This window comes from Columba livia, chromosome Z (genome assembly GCF_036013475.1).
Source record: "Columba livia isolate bColLiv1 breed racing homer chromosome Z, bColLiv1.pat.W.v2, whole genome shotgun sequence".
NCBI lineage: Eukaryota > Metazoa > Chordata > Aves > Columbiformes > Columbidae > Columba > Columba livia.
In genome coordinates this window covers 15,094,079-15,113,630 of record NC_088642.1, presented here as the reverse complement: position 1 = coordinate 15,113,630, position 19,552 = coordinate 15,094,079, and the positions used below count along the sequence as shown (strand labels likewise).

At 36.9% G+C, this 19,552-nt stretch overlaps 1 protein-coding gene across 4 annotated transcripts in view; it reads left to right on the top strand.

Annotated features, from left to right (window-relative positions):
- ANKRD31 (ankyrin repeat domain 31) overlaps window positions 1–19,552 on the top strand; it is a 66,506-nt gene that overhangs the window by 30,918 nt on the left and 16,036 nt on the right. For all 4 annotated transcript variants that reach the window (XM_065047334.1, XM_065047333.1, XM_021292229.2 and 1 more), the window contains 9 exons: window positions 1,640–2,180; window positions 2,736–2,978; window positions 8,001–8,192; window positions 9,051–9,193; window positions 11,441–11,600; window positions 12,078–12,178; window positions 12,955–13,033; window positions 15,023–15,119; window positions 16,503–17,559. In XM_065047334.1, the coding sequence (XP_064903406.1) occupies window positions 1,640–2,180; window positions 2,736–2,978; window positions 8,001–8,192; window positions 9,051–9,193; window positions 11,441–11,600; window positions 12,078–12,178; window positions 12,955–13,033; window positions 15,023–15,119; window positions 16,503–17,559 (2,613 nt within the window). The remainder of the gene's footprint in view (window positions 1–1,639; window positions 2,181–2,735; window positions 2,979–8,000; window positions 8,193–9,050; window positions 9,194–11,440; window positions 11,601–12,077; window positions 12,179–12,954; window positions 13,034–15,022; window positions 15,120–16,502; window positions 17,560–19,552) is intronic.

The window sequence follows — 19,552 nt, the reverse complement described above, 5'->3', positions numbered from 1 at the left end:
TGAACAATTATAACTGGTAATTGTAACGTATAATACAGTCTGCACATACACATTTTTCTTGCTTCCTAAATTCATGTGGTTATGATATTTGTCCTTGTTACTAACAGTGGTGCAGTCTCCTGTGTCCTTAGAAATGTTATGCTATAATAGCATGCATGATGTATAATAGTCTTAGATTGCACTTTAAAACATTAGTCCATTGTTGAAGAGTATTCTCCAAGTGCAAGGTGTTGTAAATATGTAATTGGGAAAACCTGTTACTGTGGCTGTGTAACTGATGATTTCATTAGTTGTGTGAGTTGTAGCAATGTTTGTGTTCTGGTTCTGTCTCCAGATACAGAGTAATCGACAGGATAATTCTAGTTAGTCATTGGCCTTTGGAGTAGTTTTGTTGTGAGATTGCCATGAGTTAGTTCTGTGTGGTTTTACTATGTTATTTCCCTTTCTTTCTAACTTCCTAGAGTCATTGCAGACAGGGTTGCCGGAAGTGTGAAACTGTAGCTTTGGTATATGACCACAGAAGCAATATAGTTTTAATTCTTTAGAGGCAGAGCTTTGAAACCAGGTCAGTTTTCAGAAAGAAATAAAAGTGTAAAGCACTTCAGTAATATTTGTTGTTGGATTTCACCCATTAATTATTACACTTTCATAAAGATAATTCTTAGTTCCTTAATTTCTTTGTCCTGCTGTTTTAAGAAGCTTCACAGGCAGAGGAAATCAGCACAGTTTTAGTATATAGTATAGCAATTTATCAGAAAATGAAATTAAGTATATGGCGTGCTTTGTAGATAGAATTAACTGTGGATGGCACAGTTCAACATGATAATACTAAAGCATCAAAATAAGTCTTGCTAAAAAGCAGAAAAACAAATTTGGTGAAATACACAAAAAATAAACTTCTTCAGGATTCTGAAGGTAGAAAAACAAATTTCAAAACAAAGTTCAAAAAAAAGACAAATAGATCTACTAGTCTTATAGTAGAGGCTACAACCAAGAGTAAAACTATTCAGAAGTAATGTTTCATGTTAGATGGAACCTTGTAAACCTTATAAACTGATGAACAATTAAATTACAGAAAATGTGTTTTCCTGATGCTGGACGTAGTGAAATGTGCCACACTGTTGCTGTTTCTCATGATGGTTACACTCCAGTTAATGCTGTAGGTAAAGCTGAGCTAAGTCAAACAGGATTGCAACAGGAACATGAATTCAGTAGTTGCAGTAGTGAAAATCCATTTACAGAAGAAAAGGGCAGAACTGGTTACTATTGTAACAGGGGAGAAGATCCCTGGTTTGCGATGCCCTGCATCAGTGGTTTCTAGAGAAAAAGGGGCTGCCCAAAGTAGTCATACTACTGATTTAAGAGAACTTGATTCTCAGTCAATACTTAGGTGCTTTGACTTCCTCTCATGATGTATCTGTTTTAAAGTTGTGACAAGAAGTCAGGAGGTATGACAGTGATCAACATAGTCTCTGGCAGAGTAACAGTAGCAGTTTGAGTGACAGGAATCTAAATACTGATACAAGAACACCGTGAGAACCAATTATTTCTTTGAAAAACTTGACAAATCAAGTTAAATCTGATGTTAATGGAAACAAATTTAATGGATCTGAGACTCCCTTTGCATTTGTTCAAACAGAATTCCTTACAGACAGATTATTCAGAACCAGTGTGTACAAATCTTGTGGATTCAGACCGCACAGATTTACTACAACAGACTACTGTAAATGAGGTGCAGAGCATTTATACTAATATATCTGAAGATGGAACCAGCTGCATTGAACAGAGACCTCAAGCAAATGCAGAGACACTGTTAGCACGTGAGCTTTCAGCAGCTACTAATGGAGAAAATGTTTCTGGAAGTCATTGTAATTCTACTACTGGTGTACTAAGCACCATTGAACAAAAGGCTCCACAACCAGAGAAAGGAGGGAGGATCCTGCTTAATGCAGAAGAAAGTGTTGCAGGATGTCACATGGAAACTGAAAATGCGACTAGTTTAGAGACTGAGTCTATAGCTTTCCAACTCCATGAGAAGGACACACTTAAAATTAGACGAGAGGATTTCCAGGAGACCGACTCAACACCAGTTTTACCTTTTGGTGTTAGTGCAAATGACAAGTCTCCTTATTCATTTCAGGTTGTGGAAAATATGCAGAAAGAAACCTCTCAGAAAGCAGGTGCTGTGTTTTGTTTGAAAATAAGTATTTTATGAGTTGGTTGTAAGTGGTCTGTGTATTTTATTAAAAAAAAAAAATGCACAGCTGTTGGTCTCCAGAGAATGTATTTTGCCATAAATAAACAGCAGACACATGGAATGTGTTGTGGCATAGTCCAGTGTGTCAGATTAACTAGTTAGTAATTTTTGCTTTGTGTTTTTGGGGGCTGTTTTATATCCAAGTCCCCACTGTATTTACCAAAATGTGTCATTACAATAATAAGAATGAAATTCTGAAGTGTGTTATTTTTTTTTAATACCTAAGAATCAATATAGGTCATATTTTCACAAAACAATCTTTGCATGGTTTTGGATTCTCAGTACATTAACATATGGTGAATAGTGGATAAAAGATTTATTGTGTTTAAGTATTTTCAAAAATCGAGTGAGTTACTGCAGGCATTTTTAACCTAGGCTAGTTGGTCATTTTGGCATTCATTTTTATATTAATTATAATTTCTGAAATTACTGAGCATTATGCCATTGATACTCTTAAGTTCTTTTGTTAAACCAACAGATGGAGTGTTAGCTGGAGTGAGTGGAACAGACGGCACTGAAGAAACCAGAGAAGGAAATGCAAAGACCAGCGTGCTTGCAGAGTTTACTGAAACAGAGGTGGCCCAAACTAAAAGAGTAAGATTATGCTCTCAGGAGACAAGCCAAAAGGCAGCCTCATTTTCCAGTAGCAGCAAAAACAAGCTTTCGTCTAATCAATCACAATTCGGTCAAGCATCGGAACAGCAAACATCCAAGAAATCAGGTGAAAAGTTAATATTTTATAAAAACATTGGAGTTTTGGTTTGGTTTGGGTTTTTTTCCAGACATATATGAAGAAGGCACAAGGGAAGGTTTGGAAAAATATGCATAGTATGTTGAGCAAATACTCTAGTGAGTTCCAAATACTTGAAATATTTCCAGAACTTCTGTTTTACAGAACACACATACTTACTCCATTTTATTTATGCTACGTTCTTTAGTTTTTCAGCATTGTGGTTGAGAGGATGCAGGATCATAACCAAGAGCTTAAAATAACATTAAATCGATCCTTAGTTAACTACGTTGCATAAATGATATTTTACAATAACACTAAATTGGTCCTCTGTTAACCATTTTACATATCACAGGTCAAAGAAAACATATCTTTCCATATATTTGGCACACATATATACATTTATATTTTATAGACTGTATCCTCATCAGGCACAAATCAGCATAGGCTCTGATTATAGGAGGATAAGGACCTAGCGTCCTCTGCTAGGTATATTCTCTTCTCCCTCCACGTACAGCTTTCCTTTTAGCAATTTCATGCCATGTCTAAGAGTTGCATTTATCTTGTAGCCTTACTGTCACAGCAGAGCCCTGGTCCAACTGATTAGTCATCATCACCCCCAACTATTTTTCACTTAATGCTTTTTTAGTAAAGCTGGCAGTCATCTCATGTACTTTGGTTCTTTCTGGAACCAGAGGACCATAGCACTCCACTTACTAAAATCAAAACCTGTAGTTCAGATGGGACCCCTTCTCTCTTAAAACTTTAAAATGTAATTTATCTGGACAACTAATTGAAAAATGTTTATCCTCATTTCATTTTGCATTCTGCTTGTGTTGAAAAGAATTGTGTCATTAGATGTAACTTTGCCTTGTTACAGAATAGAGTATTTGTCTTTTCTGATTGTCTTAGACAATTCTGTCATTTGTCTCTAGACATTAAGAGTTTGGGAATAATTTTTTCCGGTTTTGACAGATTTTAAAATAATGCCACCGTAGGACCTTAGTTGTCTGTGACTATCTCCTAGTATTCTTTTGTTTTCCACAGCAGTTTTCTACAACTCATAATTTGTATTTCCTGCCATTCACATCCCATTCTTTAATTTCTCATTTACTGTAGCTCTCTAATTCCCTAGACAGGTTAGTTTTTGAATCCATGCAGCTTTTTGTCTTGAGTGTGGGATATATTGTGAAATACCTCCTAGGTATTATTAATGTTTTTCTGCTGACATTTCTTCTGCACACTGTTTAGTTGTAATTGTTTCCAGCCCTGTGAAACTTTACTGTTCAAATAACTACTGTGTCAGTGTAAATGCATGCTTTGTATATAAATACGTAGGAAAAGGTGGTTTATGTCTATGTAGGTTTATAGAAGTATGTGTGAATGCATGTGTATTTGTTTGTGGATATAGTATTTGATTTATTTTTTCCAAGTGTATGCAGAAAAAAAATGTAGTTTCCTCCTTGTACTGCAGCTGTGTGTTGCTGGGGTCTACTGGTCAAACTTTGGTTGCCTTTGAGTGGCATGTAAATGAATTCTAGCATTAAGTATATTGTATATATTTTGAAAATCAATAGGATTCATGCCCTGCATGCATTAAATGCTTTTAAAACCTTTGTACATAACAGCGTGTGTACTTAAAATAACACGTATAACAAATACATATGCCCACCCAATCTCACACACATATGATGTGGACAAATACATTAGCATGCGTACTGTCAGCGTACTCATTTGTTTATCTCTTTTTGTTGTTTGCTTAGTACCCTCCTGCTCCTTGGCGACTCGGTCTATATGCTGGCTAGTATTATAAGTTGCATCAAGGAATCATCAGCCAAAATATGCAATGCTCTGTAACACGTGCCAAAAAACATCCAAGAAACTGTGTGAAGTTTCTGCTGATTCTTTTCTCTTTGATTGTCACAGTCTTCTGTTCCTCTTCTGCCTTCATCTGTACAGAAAACTGTTTCTTCTTCCTGTCTCAGGTGGTTGCTAGTTTTCAACGCATCTTAAGATGCTGCATTTTGAGTTTCTGGACTCCAAATTCATGTTTTCTTTTAGAAGTTGAAGGGAAAAAGAAAGGAATAGGTGCTTTTTGTTACTTACTGCTCTCTACTATTTGGCAATGTCAGTACTTAGCTTTCCTGTCTCCAAATTGGTTCCTTCTGATGTAGAAATGCCTTTTTACTTCATTCTTGAAAAACCCTTGACAAATCTGATATATGTCATCATCTATTATTGGGAGAATAAACATTGAACATAGAAATTATTTCTTTCCCTACAGTTGTTTTTTTCTGTATCTCTTATATTCCTGCTTAGTCTTTGTAAGAAGGCCTGTATGCATTAATACTTTGTTTTGTTTTGTTTATATTTTTTTGCCCCCTATACATACAGTTGTGATTTAAAAAAAACTTTATTCCATACATATATCTTACATTTTGGTCTCCTCTGGAATAGCATGTCACAGATTACTTTATCTCCCTAAAGAGATTATTCAAGTAGTACTTTATTCAGCTAAAATTTAGTTATTTCCATTGTCCGAAGAGAATGTTTTTGTTTGAGAGGTGATGTGAGAAAGTATAGCCCTTTATACAGCTGGAGGCATTAATAGCTTTGGAGATTGGAGCAGTGACATTCAGATTGCAGCAGAAAAAAAGTGTAAGATCGGATAATGTTTTCTGACTTGCGGGGTTTTCAGAATTTTTGCTGTTTCATGCCTTTTCTTCATTAAGCGTCTTTTATATCTCATCTGATTGTTCCTGTGTCCCAGTGGTATTCCTTATATTATTCTGTTCTTGAATAAAAATATTTTCTTCTTCAATGAGGCAGTGTCACTTCCATCTACAGTCAGTCACTTGCTAGGCTCTCAGCATTCCTATTCTGACTATACAGAAGGAAGGTACAAACAGCTTGCTTCTGTTCTTTTAATCTGTGGAAATAATTACTTATAGACCATTTTTGAAGTATTCCAATGGCTTCTTGAAGGAGGATGTCCTTGAAGTTGTTGAGGCATGTCAGCCTAATATAGTCTGATTGCTGGTTACTGTAATCTCTCCATTTTATCTTCACATGTGTACTGACTGACTGGACTTAGTATTTGTCAAGTCGCTGATCTTTCCTGCTTGTGACCCACCTGGCAATTCATTCCGTGGAGAACCAGTATTTAGTGATTCATATACTAATGTCCCATTAGGCTTTTGCAAATGTTTCCTAACAACCATGAATAAAACTGTTGTGCATGACAACTTAGCTGGAAAACTTGGCTGCAGATGAAGAGAAATAATTGTAAATATTGCTAAGGTTCATTAGCTTAATGGGCTGTTGTGCACCTTTTTATTCCTCCTATGTCTCTAGAGAGTCCCTAGGACATTCTTCCATGAATCAAAGGGGAAGAAACAGAAGAACCAGAAAGCAGATGATTGCTTTGAGAGTTCAGACTCAGAAGCTTTTAGGCAAAACATAGTACGTCAGTTTACAGAAAAGCACACCTCAGATTAGAGGGTTATTTTAATAACCTGCCTCCCTCTGTGTGCACTAGAACCTCAGTTTTCATTTAAAAAAGAAAACTCATTAAGCCTTCTGTTTGCAAGTAGGGTATGGGCCAAGCACCCCCCATGCAAAGAAGGACACCTGAATGCTTTCTTACAGATGAGAGTAGCTTCCAATGAGCTCCACACTGCCACAGTCTGGCTGCAGCATTGCCTGAACAAGCTAGTTTATAGTTAGCATGGATATATCCTTGCTATATGTCCGTCTTTAATAGGGTTGCACTATGTCCTTCATGTTGTTCCAAACAGTCTTGAATGACAGGCTCAGTAGTTTACCTTAAAGGAAACCTTAGAAAAGCAGATTTTCTAGAAGGTAGGAGAAGCCTGAAGAAAGACAGCTGTCAAATCATGGGCGATGTTTGAAGCAATGGATACTGATAACTGAAAATTATTTGAGAAGACAGCTTGTCTGATGAGAAGAGGAAATGCTTGGGGTGCAGAAACTAATTGTTCACAGGAATAATTAAGAAGCACATGGATAGGAGTTGCAAAATGCTTATTTAAAACATTACACTTCCTTTTTTTGGTTGAATTACGGATTTTCCAGAAATCAGAGAGAGAACACAGTGAAACTCTAAAAAATTTGATAACACAACATAATAACAGCAGGAACAAGAATTTAGAAAAGCTGTCATGCATAGTAGAGCTTTTGAAGATTTATGAACCCTGTATTTTTGGTAGCAGTTTGGGAAGATGGGACTGTCTTTATATACAGAATCAGTACTTTTTTAATCTGCTTTTTCTTTGTATCTCTTAACAATTTGATATGTCTGTTACTTGAAGTATTAGAATTAGGACCTGTCTGATAATCACATCATAAAATTTAAAGTGGATGTTGTTTACTTTGTGAACCAATAAAAGGTTTAAATCAAGTTCATATTTACAGTGATGGGTCCAATCTTGCACAAGTTTAATTAAAAGCCAGTTCATCTATGTCACAAGACATTAATCAAAGATTTGCAGTCAATCCATAGGACTTTTTCATATCAAAGCTGTAGAAATACCATGTGCAGAAACCTATCTGTTCCCTGATACAGAGTTAGGAATGGAAAAGAGGTGGTCAAGTCTTGCCTGTTATATAGTTTCTTAAATACCTTTATGTGTGTGCTTTATATATTTAGCAGGCATGCATGGCAACTTGAAAGCAGCCCATGGAGAAATACAACATACCTCTATAAGGTGTAAAATGTCAACCTTGTTACCTTTTTGTTGATCTCTAGTTCATTGTACCCTTGTTAAGTCATCTAGATTTGAACTGTAAATTCTTTTGCATAGGGTATGCTTGTGATCTGAGCTGTTAGGCAGTACCTTTTAACCTTTTGATGTAGTCAGGTAATGTTATTGAATAATCAAGGCAACAGTGTTGTAGACTTTTACATTAATTCAAGTGAGTTATGAAGCTTAATTCTTTCTTTATAATGAAACATTTTTTGTGGTGCCTAATGAACACCCAATATGTGTTTAGAATCCTCCCTGTCTACCAGAAAAGCTGTAATTTTGCATGGCACCTGTAATACAAGAGCTGGAGGAAAGACCAAGCAGAGGAAAAATGGAAAAGGAGAAAATCAGCTTCATATTGCTGCCAGGAAGGGAAATTTATCTTTGGTGAAAACTCTAATATCATCTGGAATTTGTGTCAATGAACAGGACTATGCAGGTTGGAAAATTCCTCTCTTATGGGCTTATTTTATGATACAATTTTATATAGTTTACAGTATTTACAGTGTTATATAATTTGTGTCATTTAAATATAATTATGGAATCCTGAGTTATGATGTAATTGTGAGGAGGAAAGGAAGTCATGCAACAAGTGCAAGCACAATCAGTGCTTGCTGGATTTTGTGTCTCAGCATGGAGGTAATGCAGCCTTTTTCTCAGCAGGAGCATTAATCGGGTTTTGCTCCTTTGCTGAGGAGCACTTTTTTGGAAATACGTATGGAAAGCAGACTTGAAAGTTCTGCAGGAAAGCTAATGCTAATGCACATGAATATGTGTACATGTGAAGCACATTCACACAAATTTTATTTCCTTAGGAAATGACAACAAAAATCAGATTAGAAGATTTTGTTTTTCTTTTTTCTTCCTGAATGTATAACACATTTCTTGTTTTATAGTCTCAGAATGGATGGTATTCTACTCTGGATGTCTGGCAGACTTGATACTATAAAATAACATTGGGATTAGAAATGAGACTATTAGTATTATGCTTCTGAGTTTTTAGAGTCTTGCTACTCAATTGTTTTGTTTCTTTTATTGTTTTTAGTAGGGTAATAGAAAAGTAAACAGGATTTTTCTGCTTAGTATTGGATAAGTTTTTCTCTAAACTGAAATTACACAGGAAATTTAATTTACTTTGGCGTTTCAAGATGATTATTTGTATGAGATTTATCTTAAAGAGAGTAGTCCATTGCTCACAGTACAGCAAATGCAGCAAAATATATACTCACTAATTAGTGATCTGTGAGGATCTTTCCAAATCAGATACATGCATTATGTGTCATCTTGCTTTTATCAGGTTGGACACCAATTCATGAAGCTTCCAGTAGAGGATTTACTGAAGTGATCTTAGAATTACTCAAAGCTGGTGCTAATGTTAACAGCAGAAGTCTGGATGGTATTTTGCCGATACATGATGCTGTTTATGGCAACTATTTGGAGGTACATTTTCCTTTTACATTAGATTTCCTGAGCCTGATTTACAGCAGTGGGTCAGCAAAGCAAAACCCTGGTTTAAATAAGGAAAGTCAAATTTACTAATACAATTTTAGTGTAGATTTGCATTTAGGAAATAAACCAATATTCTTGAAATGTTACAAAATTATAGAAAGAAATATTTTTCAATAGTGACAGTTGAAATTGTGCAGTGAGTTGACTTTTTCAGTCCAACAGACAAATCAGAAAAAATGAGAAGGTCCCCATATTTCTCTCCCATGTGTTGGGCTTTTAAAAAATAGTACTGAAATCGAGCATTCTTGATTTGATCATCTAGTTCCAACCACCCTGCCATGAGCAGGGACAGCTTTCACTAGATCAGCTTTCCCAAAGCTCCATCCAGCCTGACTTTGAACACTTCAGGGATGGGACATCTACAGCTTCTGTGGGCAACCTGTTCCAGTGTCGCATCACCCTCATCGCAAAAATTTTTTGTAAGAAAAAAAAAAACAACAACTAGGCCTGCTGTTGAAAAATCAGCCATTGTTTTCGTTAACCAGTCCCTTCCCATCCAAACCATTCTGTGGTACTGTAGATCAGAATAGACTGTTTCAGTGGGAAAGAACCTACAATGATCATCTAGTCCAACTGCACAGCCACCTCAGGGCTGACCAAAAGTTAACATGTGTTATTATGGGCACTGTCCAAATGCCTCTTAAATACTGACAGTCCTGCGACATCGACCACCTCTCTAGGAAGCCTGTTGTTTGACCACCCTCGTGGTAAAGTCCAATCTAAACCTCCCTGGCACAGCTTTAAACCATTCCCACGTGTCCTGTTACTGAATCCCAGTGAGAAGAGATCAGCATCTCTCAATTTCTCCTCTTCAGGAAGCTGCAGACAGTGACACGGTTGCCCCTCAGCCTCCTTATCTCCGCACTAGGCAAGACCAAAGTCCTTAGCTGCTCCTTACAGGACAAGCCTTCCAGCCCTTTCACCAGCTTTGTTGCCCTCCTCTGGCTGCATTCAAGGGCTTCCACATCCTTCCTGAATTGTGGGGCCCAGAACTGCACACGAATAAACAAATTGTTGTTTTGACACAATGAGTTCCAGGGAACTAAGTGTAAAAAGCTTATGCCAGGTTGAGCCAAGCATACCACTTCTATTCCTGTCAGAAGAGTTGATAATTCATGCCGTTTGTCTTTTCTGCAAGGAAAGATAAAATGAAGGGGATGATTTCTGAGTCATCATGCCAAACTATCAGCAGGGTTCTTGAAAATATATAAGCAATTATTCAGTATTGTGGGGGAAAACCAATGGGGATGATTCTGAACTTAAAGAGAATATTGTCTTTCTGATAACTTTGTGATAGTTAACAGCCCTCTGAATGTAAGAAAGAAGAAGAAATGCTAAAGATGAGAAATTACATGTATGCAAATTCTTTACCATCCGAGCTCTGATGTCATCAGCACTTCCACATGATCCGAATTATGGCAGGAAGATGTGCCAGGGGAGGTTCAGGTTGGACATTAGGAAGAGGTTCTTCCCCCAGAGGGTGCTGGAGCACTGGAACAGGCTCCCCAGGGAGGTGTCACAGCCCCAAGCCTGACAGTGTTCAAGACGAGACTGGACAATGCCCTCAGACACATGGTGTGAACTGTGGGGTTGTCACATGCAGGGACAGGAGTTGGTCTTGATGATCCTTGTGGGTCACTTCCAGCTCAGGACATTCTGTGATTCCTAGCATTCTATGAAATATAGGGGTAGATGGTTCCACTGATGCCACTCATCTCATTTCCACATTTTACAATTAAGCAGACTTGCAATTGATTTGGAATTTGGAAAAAAATCATCAGAGCATGAAACCAAAAAAACGAAAACCACTATTAAATGCTTAAAAAGAATCCACTTCTCTGCACTTTTTTCTTAATACAATTGACCGGTTCTATTTAATTTAGATATATGAAGTTTTGTAATTGGTCTCCGAGACCATAGTATGAAGATAGTAGGTTTAATGACAAGTTATTAATGATTTGTGTCTTTTAATGGAAAAATTAGAAGTGTAAGATACAAGTCTGTAGTGATAACAGCCAGTTAAGCTTGTTTGTTTAGTTGGGACTGCAAGTGTAAGAGGTTTTAGAGTATCTTATTTGTACCTTTATTATTTGGGATTTATGATAGATGCAACACACGTAGTTGTATTTTAAGTCCATGACAAGAATTATCACTAATAATAATAAGAATATATAATAGGCAGCCAGGATTCTACTAGAGCATGGAGCAAATCCCTGTGAGAGAGATGTTTCAGGGGAAAGTGCCTTGGATAAAGCTTGTGATGATGAAATGAAAGAACTGCTGAAGTCTTATGGTGCTATGGACTCTGTACGTTCTCTTGAGACTAGTGAAGTTACAGGTATGTTGGTTTCATAATGTAAATCATAGGATTATCCAGTAGTCCTAAAGAAAAAAACTGCATATTGAAATGTTGCTGATTTATGGAGCTGAATATTGCCTGGCACTAATATTTTTAACTCTGCTAACTACTGAATTCTATTTATGTATTTATTTATTTTCAGAAAACAGTATAGATAAGGGGTTTTTTTTCTTCCTGAGAAAATGAGGTATAAGGACATATTTGGCTCTTCGGATTTTTGTTGTTATCCATACTACCTTCCATAGGAACCTTGTGTTTCTGAAAGTGGAAGCTTTAAAGACTAGCTTTCTTATGCTGTCTAAATTTGAAGTCATTTGCATGTACAAGATAATTTTTTATGATACGTTTTTATGATGTGATCTGCCAGTGCATCTTTGTAATCTATATAAGCTAATCTAATATATTATGCTCCTGCAAATTACTCTTGAATTCGATTTATTTTTCTTAATTGTGAAGAGAGGAGATATCCCTATAGGTTAAGATCAAAACGTCATTGTTATGACTACTCTGAATATGATGATGCAGCGTTGGAGCCACAACATGAGAAATACAGTTTGGTAAATACAGATAAAAGTTTTGTTAAACTGCTTCGTAGTGTAGTACTGTGTAGTGTCCTTTGCTGACTGAATAACATAAAAATATTATTTAAATCATTAACCCTTTAGAGTGTATGTGTAAACAGCATTAAGCAGTGGCTTACAGTATATAAGCTGTGGTTTACAGTATATAAGTGTATGTATTATCACTTCTCTCTGTTTGTGATTTCTGTGGACACACTTCTATTGTGCAAACAGTAGCTGATACTTTTATACATTTCTTATTGCCTGTATGGATAGAAAAAATGTCAGAAATATGAGGCTTTTCTTCACATTTCCAAAATGGGTCTTGGAAAGAGTATGATTTTGCTTCACGATAGTGAAGGTATTTAGGAATTGTTTAATCATAATTTAAAACAGCCAGGAAGATTTTTGCACAAATTGTATGTTAGGAAAGCTCTTGCTGGTATCTGTAGGCTGTGTCTACATTGCCTGGGTGATGCTATGGTGAAATTCGCTGTCTAATCCCTGCAGTGTGCTCAGAGGTGGAACTCTGAGCATGGACTAATTTAAATGCCTGGGCAATACCAGGCTGTGACAGCCCCTTGCAGAGCATACCCTTGGCACTACGTACACCTGTCCTACCAGTGCCTCCACTGCCTTTATACAGTAATTCCCTTCCTGGAGTGACTTGAGTCCACCAATACTTATCCTGCAGACCATGCATCGTGGCCTGTGCTTTATTTGGTGCACTTGACTCTACTTCTTACTAGCATTTCTGTGTTTGTTAATGGAAGTCTGTTGATGCCATACAAGATGCAGAAGAGAAGCAAAAAGAACTGTTGCTACTTGAGCTGAGAACTTCCAAAGACGCAGGTAGACATAAATTCAAGTTGTTTGACTTTTTTTGGCGGGGCATGGGGAAATATCTGTGATAGTATATTTTTTCTTAAAATACTGTTGCACATAATATATTTCAATATTGCCTGTGTAAAATACAGCTTCAGAGAATAAGATTTGGAAAACAGCTCCCAGGTAAGTGCACTTCCTGAGCTATTTCCTGTTTACAGAGAAATTAATATGATGATAAAAAGGGAAGCATGCTGCTTGAAGGCATGTGTTTCAAGTCAACATAATCATATAAAATGGGATAATTAGATAAGAATGCACACTGCTGGCAACATTTTTTAGTTACAAGTACATGAGCCCCTCCATGATCAAGAGCAGCTCTGGCTGTATGTAAAGTAACAGAGGCAACATTTTCATTCTAGAGTGGCTGGACTTTCAGGAGCCTAAAATAATTTATGAGCGAAAAAAGAGAGATCTTTAAGGCAGACTGTGGATGATGGGCAGTTTCAGAAATGCTGGTGCCCAGAGGTGTAATTTGTCTTAGGCTATCAAATCTCAGTTCAGATTAATCTCAAGAGCCCACTAAGTGACATTGACTTCCTGGGAGAACACAATGCTGGTGCTGTATAGCAGTTTAATTGTATTGTGTCTGTGCCATGACTGTTCAAGTGGCAAAGCTTTCTGCAGGAACACCATTGACCCAAGTCTCTCTCCCATTTAAAAATAAATGTGAAATATGGAATTACACAGATTTATAGTTTGCAACTCAAATTTATGGCATATGAACTGTTCATTAAAATCAACATGTCTTCTTGAAAAATGTTTGACAGACAGGTAGGTGATAAAATAGGCAGAGCGTATAGACAGAGATTGAGGTGATTTCATAAATGAGAAAAATAAAGCTATCACACTTTTCCTGTTTAGAGGAATGAGAGAAATGAACATGTTGATCTGCTACCAGTACCGACAAAACCATTAATAATCTAGCACCTCTTAAACTAAATCACAGTTATTACTTGTGAAAAGGCTGGAGACTTAACAAGAACATAAAAATACATTGACAAACTAATAATGTGGGATAAAATCAAGATATTTGCATGCAGTACAACCTACTGTAAATAATACATTCAAATTCCCTATTAAGCTGCTTTAATAAGAGCATAATTTTAATATTTTTCTATTATAATAATTAGGTAAATATTGGTAGATACTATGAAACAGGTTTGGGGAAACATTTCATAAATGCCATCCTGTAGTTTCCTATTTTTCATTATTATAGAAAGCTCATATTTCCTGTGTTACAACTTCAGCAATTAGTTTATGTGTTTAGCATATTGTCCCAGTGGAGTTTGCCGGTCCTGACTTACTAGCTCTTCCATATGTTTTATGGCTAAGAGACAGGGCATATAAAGATCAATTTATAGTTGTTGTTCTTACTTTAGAAAAATATAGTCAACAAAAAGGGACAACTTATAATTTTTAAAATTTTATAATATGGATTTGAAACCATGTAGAACTATGATACATATGCTTCTACCATTATATGTAACTTGGAACAGTCTAAGCTCATCGAACTGTTTTATAGTACTTCAAACATAAAGGTTTTAGTCACCTTCTTAAGATTGTGTAGCTTCTGCAGGTTGCCTTACATATAGTTGTCAGGTTATGTAGCTCCTAGCAACACAAAGAAGTTCCAAAGTTTCGGTGCTTACCATCCATAGGACAGGTCTTTAATCTATCCTGTTCTCTTAGTAATTTCCTAGACAAGGCACTTACACTTCAAAAATGGGGCTATCTCCTCTTAAGTGTAACTTGTATTTAATTATTTCTATGAAAAATTTCATTGAAAGTATTGTACTTGTGAAGAGCTATCAGTATGTATGACAGTGAAAGGAATTGCTGTAACAGAATTCTCATATTTTGGCTGTGTATTTGCTGCATTAAAAACATATTACTAGAATTACTTTCTGTTCCTCATTGCCATCATAATTTTGATTATATGAAAATATTTGGCAGATGTGTATATCCAGAGGCTGTCTAAGGTGCAAGATACTTTGAATGAAATGCTTACAAAACAGAAAAGGGAAAGGGATACCCTTGCTAAAAAATACAGGTAAGTACGACTGTATTTATAGGAAGCAATTCCTTATAGCAATACTAATGGAGATTGATAGAAAGTTAACACACAGTAGTGTGAAAGTAAAACTGTGGTTTTCATTCAGATTTTGCAAAAGTGTGATCCATGTTGGCTTCAGTTACTCAAGTAAGACTTTACATCAAGGAAGAACTTCACAGTTTAGCTAATGCATACTAATCAGTTACTGTTCACACAGTGAGCATTGAAATTAGGTAATGAACATACAGAAGGTGTGGGAAAATACCCAAGTAAAAATTAGGAAATGGAGGTTCTGAGCAATTAGATTACTTTTGCAGCATTGTGTAGGAAGGCAGTAGAAACTTTTAGTGTCTCTGCCTCTGGTTTTGTTTCTTTAGCGCCCTTGGACTGGTAGTAGTTCAACCAACAGCACACAAGAGCCGTATAGAGCAGTGGCTTGGAGCATCATTGCAGACATTCCTTTTTTTGTGAGGACACCTCAACTGTGAGCTGGGAGTGCTCACCTCAGTGCAAGCATGGACTGTGTGAATTGTCAAAGCTCTTGCAAAGCCTCTCTGCATCCTTCTAAGAGGGACTGCCTGAATGCTGGGACGATGGACTAGGATTCTAAACCACACTGCTGTTCCTTTTCTCACACCTTGTGGTTCCCCCCATCTTCCCACCATGGTACCAGAGTAGTAGTGCAATCACTTGTCTCATGAGGGGAAATTAGGCGAAAACAGTAGTATGCTGTGCTGGTGGCTTTTGTGCCAGAGGAAGTGAGGAAATTAAGTCTCCCAGGGAAGGAGTCACACAGGGAGACCAGCTCAGCTAGGGAGCAGGGTCTGATGAAGGGAGAGACATTCCCAGACTAATATACAATATCATAAACTGCTCTGTTTTCTTTTCTTAGTAGTCATGTGGTATTATTACAGTTGTGGTTTCACAAAACGTTGTGTTGTGTACATCGTAAAACAATTCTGATAGTATCTTCTTTCAGTAACTCATCCTGAGCTTACTTTAAAAGGCTCCAAATTAGAGCCGCAGAGACATTGAATTAAATAAACTGTTGTGATTTGTGGTTGTAAAAGAGCAGCCATTGATAATACAGACCCAGTTTTGATTCCATGAGTTAAAGGTGATATAGGAGGACAAGGCTATTAGTGAAGTTTTGGTGTTTTGCATCCTACTTCTAGACATGATTCTGCTATTTGTTGTCCATAAGCCTGGGATTTGAACTATAACCTTCATACATGATGAAAAGATTGTTTAAATTTTAGGTATTGACAGAGTCCTTTGAAACATATTCCTGTTCTTAGTGAGTTATATCTACTGTGTTTATTTTGTGTTTGCAGTAACTCTGGTGTCCTTATTATTACTTTTTTTTTTTTCTCTCTATAGGGCTTCAGTGGATTCTTTTAAAAAAGGAGCTCTGAGAAAACAATTAGTTAATCTTGCTTCTAGGCAAAAGAGCCTGTTGACTGTTGCCCAAAACCAGGAACAATTAGTCCAGAAAATACAAAACTACAAAAAAGCAAAGCAAGTGTTCAGTGCATCGTGTTTAGATAAGCAAATCTCAAACTTAGTTATTTCCCATGGAAATGATAAAAGTCAAAGTTTAACTGCTGATGAAGTCACGTGTCCTGATGTAGTTACATTTAGTATGGGGCTTGCTGCCAGCACGGCTAATGGAAAGAGAGTAGAAGCACAGCTCTCTTTAGAAAGTGGATTTTCAGTTCAGGAATGCAGCCAACATCCACACATCTGCTTGGATGAGACAGGAGCAAATAAAGAAGCAATTAGACGCAAAGAGGCTTCCGATCATGCTTTGGCATCTGAAAACAGGGTCAGAGAATATCCCTTCGACAACATGTCAAAGCCGACAAATGCAGTAGAAGTGGTGACGTTGCCTTCAGAACCTGCTGTTTCCACTGCTAAAACAAAGTGCTCACAGCAAAAAGGCATTGATTGTGTAGCGATTGCAGAACAAGGAAACAAGTCTTTAAATCCCACTTCAGTGACCAACGCATTAAATACTGCAGAAGCCCAAAGCACTGTTGTCAATAACAATGTCTGTCAGCCAGGCAGCGACTGCGAGCAGATTCTTCCAGATGAGGATCTACACAGATATGTAAACAGGGAAGAAGCTTTCCAGCAGCAGCAGCAGCAAATTATTCGGTTAACATCAACAAAGAACTGCCCATATCATCTGCAGCAAATGATCTTTCGGAGTAGAGAGAACTCATCTAATGCCAACTCAGTGCTTACAAATCTTACCTCAAATACAGATTATCCAGTAAACTTCAGTGAGAAATCTTCCCAGAGCTATAGTAATCAGAAATGTGAACAAAAACAAGTGAGATATAGAAATAAAAATAAGAAAAAGCTCCAGTTGATAGATCTCCTTGAATTGGGAAGGATTAAGCCAGGTGAAAATGTTTTAGAATTCAAACTGCAGGTAATTGTTGAGATATAATAATGTTAATAGTAATATATAATGAAAAAAAACCAAAAACCTAAACAAACACTAGAAAGGGGAAACAGCAGTTCTCATTATTTAGTCTGCAACTTCAGCACTTGGTGTTGAAAATTTTTATTTGTCATTTACAGATAATCTTGGATGAGTTTTAAAGGAAAATGCTATGGATATTGTCTTTCTTAGCCCACAATTGTAACACCCAGAATATTGCATGTGTAAGATTTGTGTCTAACTTTTGCTGTTGCTAGAACCAGAGTGGAATTGTTGGTTGTTTTGCGTTGTGTGATACCTGATTTTCATATTGGAAGGAGCAGGAACGTTAAAGTTTTTATGACCTAATGTGATTCCTGGAAAGAACTATCAAATCCATCAAATAAAGGGATGTGACATCAAGGATTTCATAGTGCTGTGATAGACATGAATATATGCAAAATTGCTTGCTGACATGCCATTTGGTTCTATAGTTTACAGTCTGGTATGAAACGTATTTGCAAAAGAAAAATAAACCTCTTTTTTTTTTTTTTTAATACAAAAACATGTCCCTCTGCCTCCAAATACAGAGCAGATTTGCAAGGCAGCTGACAGTGGACTGGCTTGGTATTGAGGAAATGAATTATTGACTGAATTCCCAGCTGCGAGTTAGTTTATTTCCAGGGCAACATTTTTGTTAAAACATGAAACGTCCTTTTCAGCCAACTCAACAGGTTTAGCTAATGTAGAAAAGGCTCCTTTTTCTGCACCTATAATCTGCTCAGGAATGCTTTTCTGCGGAGAGTGGCTATTTCATGTAGTCTTGTGTTTCGTAACATAAGGCAGCATCAGTAAGTCACAAGCCTCTACATTGGGATGGGTCATAGGTATATACACACGCTTTTTTTCTTTAAACAATGTGCAATATTCCTCCGAACCTCATGATGACTAAATGGAAGGATGAAGAATTCAGCATGCTTACTGTCATTTCTCAAGACTGTTATCTGTGATACTGGCTTGATGCAGATTGATCTTAAGGAATTATAACCCTGTATTGAAATGTTGATGTTTAGAGTGTAGAGAAATCAGTGATTTTTACTAGAATAAAACTGACACTTGTTTGTTTGTTGAAGATAGTGCTATGGAAACTGAAGTTTAGAAGGCAGTGCCTTTGTGTTGCAAAGAGGAGATGATGAGTAAAGTTTCCTTCTTTATCGTTATAGAGATGTACTTGGGAACAACGTACAGCTAGTACATAGTCCTTAATTAAAGTTAGCTTTAGGCAGGGAAAATGCATTTTTTGAACACTGTAGACCTAAACTGTGGAACTGTGAACTGGATGGAGTGTTCATCAAAATATTTGGGTTAAACATCTTAATTTATATTCTTACAGACACCCAAGTCAGTGGATGCTCTCGGAGGCAGTTCAGTATTTGGTGGTGGATCATTGTCTTATTCTGATTGTTTAACCTCACACATGTGAAGCACCCTTGCTAAATTCTAATGTAGTTTATCAGCAGCTAATTTCCTCATTATTTTGCTGTGTTAGCTTAACTGAGACCAGTGCAACAAAACTGTGATTTACTGAACAACTATAAGCTGTGCTTCTGGAGGTGCATATGTGTTTGCAGAACTAGGCTGTATTAGCATTATCAAAGAGACAGTGAAAATAAATTATTTTATACTTAATTTTGCACAAGATAAGGCTGTCAGGTTCCTGCTAAAATGTGTAAGTGATGTCCCTTGACACAAGTGAAGTTTTTATGTAAATACGTTTCATCTTTGAATCATTGCTGGAATTTCACTGTGACATCCATTTGTTTCACAGGTGTAAGGCAGATTGCATTTCAGCACAGTTTCATGTTGCACAGATTTACTTCCTACGAGTTCCTGAGTTCACTGTTGCAAAATTAATTTATTCACAGCCTTGTTATGTCTAAGAAGACCTAAGGTGCAACACGTATAGGGAGATTTGTCCTCTGACAGTGGTGTCTGTGTGGCC